Below are 12,381 nucleotides of genomic sequence, written 5' to 3' on the forward strand. Positions count from 1 at the left end.
CAAGGTGTCCCACAGAATTTTGTGGCGTGTGGTCAGCGTACTGGGGGAATGACAAAGAACAAATTAATATAAAGGAGCAGACCGCTCACAAAACAGCATCCTGAGTTTCTGTCTTCATGTCAACCTTCTAGGGCTAGGGTACAGTCACATGAATGGAGATAATCAAGTGGCGTCACACCAATCCAGGTTCTTGAATCCAGTATGGAAGCCATGAAACACATGTTGTATTGAGTGCAAGAAGGCTAGTCCCAACAGAGATGTTAAGTGTAGATTATACCCTGGATTTCGAAGATTTAACATTAAAAAGAATGTAAAATATCTCACTAGGTTTTTGATAGCGATTATATGCTGAAATGATAATGTTTGGGATATGTTAAGTTAAATACAATGTATTTTTTAAAATCACTTTCATAAGCTTCTTTTTACCTTTTAAAAAATGTAGCCACTTGAAAATTTTAAATTATGTTTGTCATTTGTGCCACTGGACAGTGTTACTCTACATCTGCCTTTCATTCAGTGAAAGAGGCCATGCTAAGACCCTTTCTCTCTGTGAAAGGAATTTTCGATGCTGCCTTAAGCTTTCTGACCCAATGGGACATAACAGAACTTCATTTAATTAGCAGACAGAACCACAGTAAAGAGAATTTTGACGTATCTTTTTAAAGTCTACAGATGACTGCAGCAATGACATCACTTATGAAATGATTCTGATTTTTTAAAATGTATTTTTAAGTTAGCTAACATACAGTGTAGTCTTGGCTTCAGAAGTAGGTTCCATCGCTTACATATAACAATGATTCTGATCAAAAAATTAATTTTTATGTTGAAATCTACCTGGGAGCATGAGTTCCAATAAAACAGTGTTTCCAGTGGTCTGTGCCAGTGATGAGAGCTGAGTTTGGGGCAGTCCCAGTGGACCCTCGCCTGCCTTCACCATCATCTTTTGCCCATTCCTATGGATGCGGATTCTGCTCCCATGAGGAGTGAAACTAAAGACAGAGGAAGCTCGATCTACCTTCTTCATACTGTACTCTCAGATGTGCTGCTTCTCTGCCCATATCCTGTTCCCCTCTTTTTTTAATTTTTTTTATTTTTCCATCTCTCCTGTATTCTCATTTTCTGGATCTCCCTGCCTTCCTAATGTTATTCTCTAACCTTTCCTTCTTCCTTAGTCTCTCCCTCCCCCTTCTCTATTTTAAGATTTTTATCAACTTCTTGAATTGGAAATGTAGTCTCCTAGTTCAAACCATAAAAGTTTCAAAAGGATATCGGGTAGAGTGTGCCTTCCCCACCCCCCCCATCTCCCAGTTTCCCTCCCTAAAGAACTGATTATCAGCTTCTTATTATCTTTCCAAAAGTATGTTACACATATCCAAACAAATATGGATATATGTTCTCTTTTTCTCCTCAAATGGTAACACATGATACACAATGTTCTGAACCTTGCTTTTTTGCAGTCCATCATTATCTTGGAGATCATTCCCTATCAGTCTATGAAGCTTCATTTTTAAGGCTGTCTCATAATTCTATTCTATTATCAGCCACAAATTATATCACCAGTCTCCAACTAATGAACATTCAAGTTGTTTCCAGTCTTCGACATTACTAAAAAATGCCATATCAAATAACTGCATCATTTTGCATATATTTCAGTCCATCTAAAGGATACGTTCTCTTAAGCAAAACTGATGAGTGAGTCAAAGGGCGCATACATGTAGAGTTGATAGATTTTGCTAAAACGCCCTCCATTAAGAGCATACGACCTCATGCTCCTACCACAATGTATGAGAGGGACTATGTTCCTGTATTTTTACCAACATTGTTTAAAATACTACAAAATTTTTGCCATTCTGACAGTTAAATAGTTGTTAAGTTTCAATGTGCACTGTCATTATTATCCTGAGAGTGAGCATAATTTCATGTTTTATGAGTTGTCTTTCATGCCCTTTATTTATTTCCTTTTAGGATTTTTGACGCTTTTTATTGATTTATAAGACCTCATTATTTATCCGGTATCTCCATCCCATGCTATTTCTTTGAAGATTTCAAGGTTCTTGGTTATAGAACCTATGACTTTTCTGTAGAAAAAACATTCTTGTTTTGTTAAACAAGCCAACGGAGACTTCCATATTTCACATAGTACAGGGCTTCAAAAGGGGCCACATCACTAACTCACCTGGACTTTGGGACCTCCTCCCGACACTCTGGAGATGTAACTCATGATGTATTTGGCAGCCACGGTCTTTCCAGCACCACTTTCACCACTGCGAAAAGACAAAAATACCCACCCATGAGGTGGATCACAACCAGTTCCCTCCCCCAACAAAACAAACGAAAACAAAAAAGAAAGCAAACATAGAGGAATTCGGTAATAAGCACATGATATTGGTTGAGAAAGGCAAATCACAGCAGGAAGAGTTCCCTCCCTGACTTGTCTGACCAATATTAACACGGTTTGAGGACCAAGGTCTGGATAACGGCCATGTCCAGAATAGACAACCAGGCATTCTAATGCCTGCTAACAGGGAACGTGATTTAGGAACGCTTTGGGATATCAGAAAGATGGAATACTCTACAGAACTTACAACTGACACGAAGATTGTAAACTTATGGAAAAAAGCATATGAAATAATGTTAAGTGAAATAAATCAGATACAAATGATATATGAACACATGAACACAAGTTAGGGGAAATATACATAAGAAAAGAAAAGGCTAGAACTACTGCAACATGTTAGCAGAGGTTTTGGTAAAGGAAAAGATGCCATGGAAGACCCCTTTCTTTCATTATTTTCCAAACCTTTAGTAATGCATATTATTACTTCTGTGATTTAAAAAAAAGGAAAACATAGGCACTCTCAGGTTTCAGACCATGTGCCTTGAACTGATGCAAGCAACTTTATTTTAGAAGTTCTAAAATTAAACGATGAGGCAATATTAATCACATCCTGCATAACAGAGACTACCTTCCGTTTTGGTGGCCTCACTGCATAGGGAAACCCTTTTGTTAAAAGTGTATAGTCTACTCTTCAAAATACCCATTCTTCCTTCAAAATCCCCTCAAATTGATGATGACCTCAACTCAAAACCCGCTGATGTCAGTCAGATTTCTCCTCTATTGGTTGCCTTCGTGTTGCCATGATAGAATTAATTAACAGAGGTCAGATCATGTAAAATAATGGTGAAAATTAGTGTGAGAACTTCAGGCTGCTACGAGTTCGTGAGACAATATTTTTGTTCGTTCTTGGTGATCGAGAATTTCGGGGTAGAGAGCAACTATTTGTCTATGAACACTCAACCTCAAGAACTATTCTCAACTGCCCAGTTACTCAAGAAAAGGGGAAGAGTCTGCTTAGGGTCCATCCAAGCCAGGTGACCCCTTACCTTCAAAAAGAAACTAAAATTTGGAAATAATTGGGTATTTCGAAACAAAACAAACACAAAGAGGATTAAGGTAGTCATCAGGGGACAATTCAGAAGTTAGTTGGAATGTCTTTCTCTCATACATGTTTAATTAGAGAGATTATAGGGAGGAATGAGGGAACTCTTCAAGGGCCTTGAAAGGTCTGAATCCACCAATGCAACTCACTCACCATACTCAGTTCTGGCTTCCAGGTCACATGACTAGGGAGACCAAACTAAAATTCCCTGAGGTGTGGCGGCAGGTAGAAACCAGCAACTCTGAGATGAAACGTTACGCTGTTTGCGGAGGACATGCTTACTCACAGGCACAAGGAGGTATAGTGAATACTTCAGTTTCAACAAGGAAATGATCTGCTTCAGTGGTCCACGTAATCAAATGACGCTAGAACCAGGGTCAAAACGTGCACTCTTGCTCATTTGAAGCACACGTTTTGTCAACAAATGAAACTCCATTTTATAATTTTGTAAATAATGTGAACAGTCAAGGGTATTATAAAGTCCAAGAGTGTAAAGGTACAACCACCCAATCTAATATCATACAGACATTTAAAATAATTAGAGGGGTGACCGGGTGGCTCAATCAGTAAAGTGTCTGGCTCTTCATTTCAGCTCAGGTCATGATCTCCTGGTTGGTGGGTTCAAGCCCCACATCTGGCTCTGTGCTTGGAGCCTGCTTGGGATTCTCTCTCTCCCTTTCTCTTTGCCCCTTCTGACCTCTCAAAAGTAAATAAGTATTAAAAAAAGAAAAGATTCCCTTTCTCTGCTACTCTCCCCTGGTTACTCGTGCTCTAAAATAAAAATAAACAAACTTAGAATCATTAAAACACTATGTGGCAACATAAAGAAAATGCAATTAAGGTTAATGGCAATATAAGCAGAAGACAATGTATCCATAACGTGATTATGACTATGTAAAAATAAGGTATGGAGAAGAATGGAAATGGAACAAAGAAAAAATATTTCTGAGTTGTTGAAGGGCTGGTACGTAGATGACTCTTTTTTCTTTTGATGTGATTTCTCTTAATGTTTAAAGTTTTGAGACAGGTAATTATCTATATAGTTCAGGTATTTAAAAACAGCATTTCTAGAAAAAGTGGAACCACATACCACAGTGATTATCAACATTGATCAATTTCTTTTTTTTTTTTTAATTTTTTTTAAAATTTATTTCTAGGAGAGAGAGAGACAGCGTGAGCAGGGGAGGGTCAGAGAGAAAGGGAGTCACAGACTGAAACAGGCTCCAGGCTCTGAGCTGGCAGTCAGCACAGAGCCCGACGCGGGGCTCGAACCCACGAACCACGAGATCATGACCTAAGCGAAAGTCGGACGCTTAGCCGACTAAGCCACCCAGGCGCCCCAACATTGATCAATTTCTTTAGATTATTCCTCAAGTTACCTTCTCAGGATGAGTAAACATTTTCATGTTTAGAACTCCTTGATGCAAGTAGTGTGTGTGTGTGTGTGTATGTGTGTGTGTGTGTGTGTCTGTGTGTGTGTGTGCAAGAAAGAAAAGGAAAAATGACAATTCCTAGTAAAATTATGAAATCAAAGTATAGTGATTCCCCCACTGTGTCTTTGGTTATTAGTGTGATCAGGCATGAACTATTTTATCTCTTTTGTTGGAAGCAGAAGAACAGAAGAATACTGGAACATAATTCATTTCACATATTAAGATAAATAAGCCAGATCCAATAATAGAACTATATTCTAAAAATTGTGATATTTTTCAGAAGCTTTAAAATAATTAATTCTGGCTGAACAGTGACTGGAATTTTCATTTCTTGGTTTCCATTTATAAACACTTAAACGTTTTATTGATCAGAAGCTGGTTAATTTGCTCAGAATATGGTACAATAACAATGTTACATAATTATTTGAAGCTTAAAATATATGCAACCATAATTATACTGGCCCTTTGGGGATAGGAAAATATCATTTCTTCCCCTGGACTAAAATCTGAGTTAAAGGAAGGTGAGGGTATCAGACATTATACAGCATACCCAAAATTATTTGCTTTGTATCTCACAGCAGTTAGAGAATTTGCTTTGCTTATAGTTACAGGCAGCCTTTCTTAATTTAATTGCCTTCACTTGACTTCTAAAGTGGACCAAAAAAACCCCACCAAACCCTCTAAAATAATATGTGCTTTAAGTTAGAAAAAGGCCCCATTGGTCCCTAAATCCAGCAGTCGACGAGAATCCTCAAGGTACTTTCATTTCTTTTTTGAAATTCTGTTAAAATTTTATTCAGAGACAGGGCACAAGAGGAGAGAGGCAGAGGAAGTGAGAAAGAGAGTATCAAGTGGGCTCCATGCTGGGGAGCCCAGGGCAACGTGGGGCTTGATTCCACAACCCTGGGATCATGACCTGAGCCAAAATTAAGAGTCAGATGCTCAACTTACTGAGCCACCCAGGCGCCCCTCAAAGTACTTTTAAAATGCCTATGTTTGGGCTCCACTTCTGACCTGCTCCATCCCAGTCTCCAAGAACAGTGCCTAGAAATAAGATTTTTTAACTAACTCCCTAGTTCTTATATAGCTGGCCGTGAACCAATCAAACAAATTTAGAACAAAGTCAAGACAGACTTCACAAGAAATATCAATTTAAATAGGAAATAATATTGTGTGCATTAGCTATAGAAATAGAAACATACGCTAAAATTTCAAAGAAATGGAAAGAATGTTCTGGGGATAAAAAAGTTATTTACAATGGTATATTAATAATTGGATTCAAGGACCATAATTGCTTTTTGAAGTCTAAAAGTTATTCCTCACTTAAAAATCAATAGCGCTTTCCAGGCACCTGGGTGGTTCAGTCAGTTAAGTATCCAACTACGGCTCAGGTAATGGTCCCATGGTTCGTGGGTTTAGGACCCACATTGGGCTCTGTGCTGACAGCTCAGAGCCTGGAGCCTGCTTTGGATTCTGCGTCTCCCTCTCTCCCTGCCCCACCCCAGCTCGTATTTTGTCCGTTTTTCTATCTCTCAAAAGCAAACAAACATTAAAAAAAAAATTTAAAGATCAATAGTGTTTTCACTTCACTTCAACTTACTCTAGCAAATGTAAAAGCATTTCAGTCATATTTTTTGAGCAGATATCCCATAGCATAAGGACAGTCAATAATTTCTACTGTTGGAAGATTAACCAATCTATTCCCATCTCCCCCTTCCTAGTCTCAAAATATTTCAGGGTGCCCGGGGGGCTCAGTAGGTTAAGTTTCCAACTCTTGATTTTAGCTCAGGTCGTGATCTTGTGGTTCCTGAGTTTGAGCCCTGCGTTGAGATTCTCTCTCTCTCCCTCTTCTCTCTGCCCTTTGCCCATGCTCTCTCTCTCTCAAAATAAATAAATAAACTTTAAAAAAAAGCATCCATTTTAACTGTTAGAATGTTCTGTGTCAGTACATACACACAGAGAAATAGTCATAAGTGTGGTATGTATGGTATATATATATTAATGTTAACATTAATTATATCATATCATATCAGAATGAAAGAGCCCAAGTCTCCTTGGAGAAATGGCCAATTAATTCTAGGGCTGGACCAGGGAAAATGCAAGTGGAGCCTAGAACTTGTCACTGTGTCGATGAGTAAAGAAGTACAGTGACTGACTGATGTGGACGTGTCAAGCACACAAGAGCCAGTATGAAAGGGTTTGCACAGATCAAGATAATATTGGATTATGATCCTGTGAGTATAGTCCATACATGGTTGGATGAGGAGCAAGGTGCTGCTATAATCTCAGAATATGCCCACAAAATGCTAACAGGTCCTAAAAGAAAATATGGTAAAGTTAATCAGAAGAAACTTAGGAGACAGGTACAGGCCCAACCAGTTGATCAAGAGCACGGTGTGGATACTCAGCAAGAATGACTGAGTCTGTTCAGAAGGAATCACTAGATCCAACATGAGGTCCCCCTACCAAATTTAATGCCTGAACTCTTATTTAAAACTACAAAGAGCAGAAAAATTGACAGGTATTGAGTAAACACCACAATGTGTCACCTGTAATCTGAGGACCTGTTCCAAAATGACAGAATCTGAAGAGATCATCTATTCCTGAAAAGACACCTGGAGCAAAATGGAAAGCAAGATATTTTGGGGAGAACTGGTAAAATGTAAATGGGGTCCACAGGCAAGGTAGCTCTATACAATTATCAATGTCCCGATTTGGAGTATGTTAACTGGTTATGTAGGAAAGCTTCTTTTAAGTGTATATTTTAAGAAATATACACTGGAGTGTTTAGGGGTGATGAATTATCACATCTGCAACTTGATCTTAAAAGGTTCAGAAAAATAGCAATATTCTGGTAATAATAATAATGGTGAGTACGTGTGTATGGTTGGAAGAGGTAGGAGGGAAGAGGTAGGAAAGAGCCTAAATGTGGTAAAATGTTAGGGGAAACTATGTAAAGAAGATATAAGAGTTATCTGAACTATCCTGGCCATTTTTCTGTACAACTGGAATTACTTCAAAATAAATTGTTTAAAAGAGTGTTTATAAGCAAAGTTGCATATCTGAGAATATTTTTTCATTTGTGAACGTGTACATACACACACACATACATACATATCCCTTTTAAATTTGTCTTGATCAGTGGCTGATAGATGGTTAGCAGATAGTGAAAAACGTGAGTCTGAAGCATAGGGAAAGGTTCTGGATGAAAATACCATGATATGAGTGAGAGTAAGTGGGACTACCAAGGAGAAGCATGAGTGAAGACAAGCCACACTAGGACTTTGGGGGTCGTAGTGGCCACAGTTGGGTCCCACTCAAGCTCTTTTCTCCATCCCCCTTCATTGACAATTTCCTGACTTGGTTCAGGTATCTTGCCTGGCACAGCAGGCATAGGGCATAGAAAAGCTGGTCTCATGCTCAGCTAAGCCCAGATGACCTGCCTCCCACCCCCAGTAACCCAAGAGTCCAAATTAATGAAGTTGCCTAATTACACTGAAGGGAGAACTAATGGGAGAGGCTTCTCTCTCCTCTAGGATGTGAAGAAGGAAGTATGTCACTCTGATGGCCACTGGCAGCCACCTGGCACCACCAAGAGGAGCCAGAAGCAATTTTAGGTTGTCTAGACTATGAAGCAGAGAGGTCGAAAGGACCTGGGTCCCTGATGACATCACTGGACCACTGAACAACCAGCCCTGAGGTCCGCACAACCTCTGCATGTTTTGTTATGTGGGATAATAAAGTTCCTTAATTTCTAAGCCAGTTTGATTTAGATTTTCTGTTGCTGGCAGCTAAAAGCATGTTAAATGAAGTAGGGACCTCTGACATTTCAAGAGTGTAGAGGAAGAAGCTCCCCACAGAGAACAAGATGGAAAGGTTGAAGAGGCACAAAGGGAAGTAGGGAGACGAAGCATCATGGAAGCCAAGGGAGCTGGAGGTCAATGGTGTCAACAGGGCAGGGAGATTCATAAGACAGTGAAGTTCTGAAAAATTCCCACTAGGACCGATTCTCTCAAACCCTACTTCTTTGATATACGGACATATTAATATTGAACTTGACTCATTTCAAAAGGTATAACCTAGGGGCGCCTGGGTGGCTCAGTCGGTTAAGCGTCTGACTTTGGCTCAGGTCATGATCTCACGGTTGGTGGGTTCAAGCCCCATGTTGGGCTCTGTGCTGACAACTCAGAGCCTGGAGCCTGTCTTCAAATTCTGTGTCTCCCTCTCTCTCTGACCCTCCCCTGCTCAAGCTGTCTCTATCTTTCTCAAAAATAAACATTAAAAAAATTAAAAACAAACAAAAGGTATAACCTAAGGGTAACAAATATAGGGATAGTTAAAAAAATAATTTTTCCTAATTCTAGAGTTCAAAAGATGAACATATTTGTGTTTGACAAATAATCCAGGAGATGAGAAATAACATCAAATGCAAAGGAGATTTGAAAGGAGCAAACTAGCAGGTGTCATAATGGTAGCACTGTCCAGTGAGCAGCGAAAGCACATCAGAGACTGTTGTGATGAGAAATGCTAAGCAGCTTGCTCAGGGACACATAGTTAGTGAGTAGCAATGCCTGAGCAAGCACCTGAGCTCTACTGCTTCAGATAAGGCATATATCTTAAATCCTCATATGAGTTTCCTGGCAGATTAAAATCAACAGTGTTTCATAAAGTAACTCCATAAATAGCACAGTTCATAGCATCATCAAACTTTTACCTACACCTGGGTCTTTGCTGATAGACACTTCTTTAAGGCTTCTGTCAAAACACTCATCTCTCACACACAGAGGGAACTAACAAATAATAGCCTGCATCCCTGTGATCACATAACAAGATGTGATCAAGAATGAGAAACGGGCACCTGGGTAGCTCAGTTGGTTAAGCATCTGACTTCGGCTCAGGTCATGATCTCGCGGTTCACGAGTTTGAGCCACGCATCGGGCTCTGTGCTGACAGCTAAGAGCCTGAAGCCTGCTTTGGATTCTGTGTCTCCCTCTCTCTCTGCCACTTCCCCAACTCATACTTTATCTCTCTCTTTGTCTCTCTCTGTGTCTCTCTGTCTATCTCTCTCTTTCTCTCTCTCAAAAAAAAATTTTTTTTTAAATGAGAAACACATCAAAGAAGGTTCTGGACAGCCTCCTCCAAAATTCAGTTCACACATTCCCTTCCTGGCAGCCCTACTGGATCTGGGAAAGAAGGAAGTCTGAGGTGAAGAATCTCTGTTGCCCACCTGGGGGATGAGAAAGGGGTGATGTGTCAGACGCTGTCATGACACTGAAAACTAAATCCTCAGGTACACGCAATGGCTGAGTATGCAAAATATAAAATCAAACAGACATGCCAAAGCTACTGAGTAAATGATAAAAATTCGTTCTTTCACATAATGAGGAAAGTGTGAACAAGACAAAGAGCTCTTCTGTCTTCCTAATCAACTTTTACTGTCAAGCAGACAAAAATGTCACCTATAGTCTGCCAAGAAAATGGCCTCACAGCAATGCTCTTCTTGGCCAAGGCTGATCTAACAGCAAGAACCCAATGTTTAGTCTGAGGACCAAGTTTGAGCCTCAGCTCAGCTACTTATTAGCTTTGAAATTCTTTTCAATGTTATTAGCACATATTTTAGACCATGTCTTAACAGTTTAAAAACTTATGTATATTTCCTTATTCAGCTTTCCCTTTAAGGCACTAATCCTCATTTTGTAGATGAAGTGACTGAAGCTTGCACGCATCACACAACTTATATGGAACAGAATAGAATCCACCCTGTGACTCAGGCCCTGAGGTCTTTCTTTCCACTACACATGACAGTGGGTGCTAGCGGATTATCACCCAGACAACCTGACACCTGCTGGCTCACAGCATCAGGGAGAAGTGGAAAGAAAACAATAATGGAGCCAGGTAGCCCCGGCTTGGAGTGCGGCTTGGCCACGTTTCAAATTTGAGATGTTTGACCCGGCTCCTTACCTCTGAGACTCAATTTCTTGAAATGCATAAAGGGGGACAGTGAAAGATGTTGATATTCAAAGCACATCCTCAAAAAAAAAAAAAAAAAAAAAAAGCTACTCTTACGATTTTGGATAATATATTAATTAGCTAGTGAGTCAGCCTTCCTGAGCAACATTCTTCGGTGTAAAGGAATTTCAACAATCACGCAAGCTAAAAGGTCAGCATTGCAGCAAGCTTGGGGGAAAAGGGGAGATTTAAGCCCCTGCTCCACAAGTCCACAGCGAGAGGGCAGTCCTCATACGGACCCCACTCAGGGCCGTGGGCTACAGGGCCTCCCAAAGCCAGGCGGGAGAGACAGGGAGCCTCAAAGGCCAGTGCTGCTGGGATAAACAAGAAGTGGGGTAGACCAACAGACACACAAGAGTTCCAATGCTAATAATAAAAGGTTCCTGAAATACATCAAAGACAGGAAGGCAGCTTGAGAATCCCTGAGACATTTGATGGTGCGCAGACAGAGAGCAGAGATAGGATGCGAGCCAAATGTTAGAGGTGCTCGGATTTTTTAAAAATCTTTTCATCTTTAACCTTTACTACTGCAAATCTTAGGGGTTCCAAATCCAAGATGTCTTTTGAAGCAGAAAATTCAGAAATCTTAGACCCAATAAGATGACACCTGTCTCCTTTTCCTCTACGAAAACTTTCATATTCGGTCACCAAATGTTATTGATTTACCTTCAAAATACTTCTCACACCTTTATTTAATCCTGAAGCAATATTTATTTGGCACATATTCAGGATGCAACCTGTGAACACTTTGCAAACTAGTGCTGGATACATCAAGGATGGAATGCCCTCTTCTGTAGAAAACAATTCCATCCGAATAGTTCCAGTGAAAAAGAAAATTAGGATCTTGCATGAAACTGACAACACAGCAGCAAAACAAGCTAGGATGGAGAGAGCTGATGTGGGCCAAAAGTGATAGACAGGAATTCACTTTTGATGGCAGCAATAAAAGTGCCATCTGGATGCTCTCCATGGCCATGTAAGTCCCCACAGAGGTCAGTTAGCAAAGGCTCCAGCAGTGCCTTTGGCCATACTGCCAAGGTCTTGGTTGGTAATATAGAGATGATAAAGAACATGTGAAAAACTTACTAGTCCTCTTTTCTGTCTTATCACACCATGATTTTTTTATTATCTAGATTGGCGATGTCTCCGAGAGATCCAAAGGTAACATGCATGTAATTCTAAAACTTAAATCCAAATGGATTTTGTAGCACAGAAGATGAATGAGCTGAGCAGCTCTGGGTTGCTCATTCACTGGAATCACAGGCGTCTACTCGGGTCTTCAGGAGCACATCAATGTCAATGATACTAATGTAGCCAGAGCTGTTGTGTTTTTTCTGTTTGCACTGTCCAGGGTCCACATTCACCTCCTATTCTTTAAGTGCTTCACAGGCTTACTGAATGGAACACATGAGCTTCCCTTTGCCTTCCCAGCTCAGGTCCCGCCCTCATAACCTCACTGGCTATCTGCGTCCTCTCAAGAGCCCATCTCTTTTCTACCA

At 40.2% G+C, this 12,381-nt stretch overlaps 1 protein-coding gene across 1 annotated transcript in view; it reads right to left on the reverse strand.

Annotated features, from left to right (window-relative positions):
• MYO1E (myosin IE) overlaps nt 1-12,381 on the reverse strand; it is a 209,459-nt gene that overhangs the window by 91,358 nt on the left and 105,720 nt on the right. The window contains exon 5 of the mRNA XM_039230661.1: nt 2,177-2,264. Within this exon, the coding sequence (XP_039086592.1) occupies nt 2,177-2,264 (88 nt within the window). The remainder of the gene's footprint in view (nt 1-2,176; nt 2,265-12,381) is intronic.

Source organism: Hyaena hyaena, unplaced genomic scaffold (assembly GCF_003009895.1).
Source record: "Hyaena hyaena isolate Hyena2069 unplaced genomic scaffold, ASM300989v1 scaffold_49, whole genome shotgun sequence".
Taxonomy (NCBI): Eukaryota; Metazoa; Chordata; class Mammalia; order Carnivora; family Hyaenidae; genus Hyaena; species Hyaena hyaena.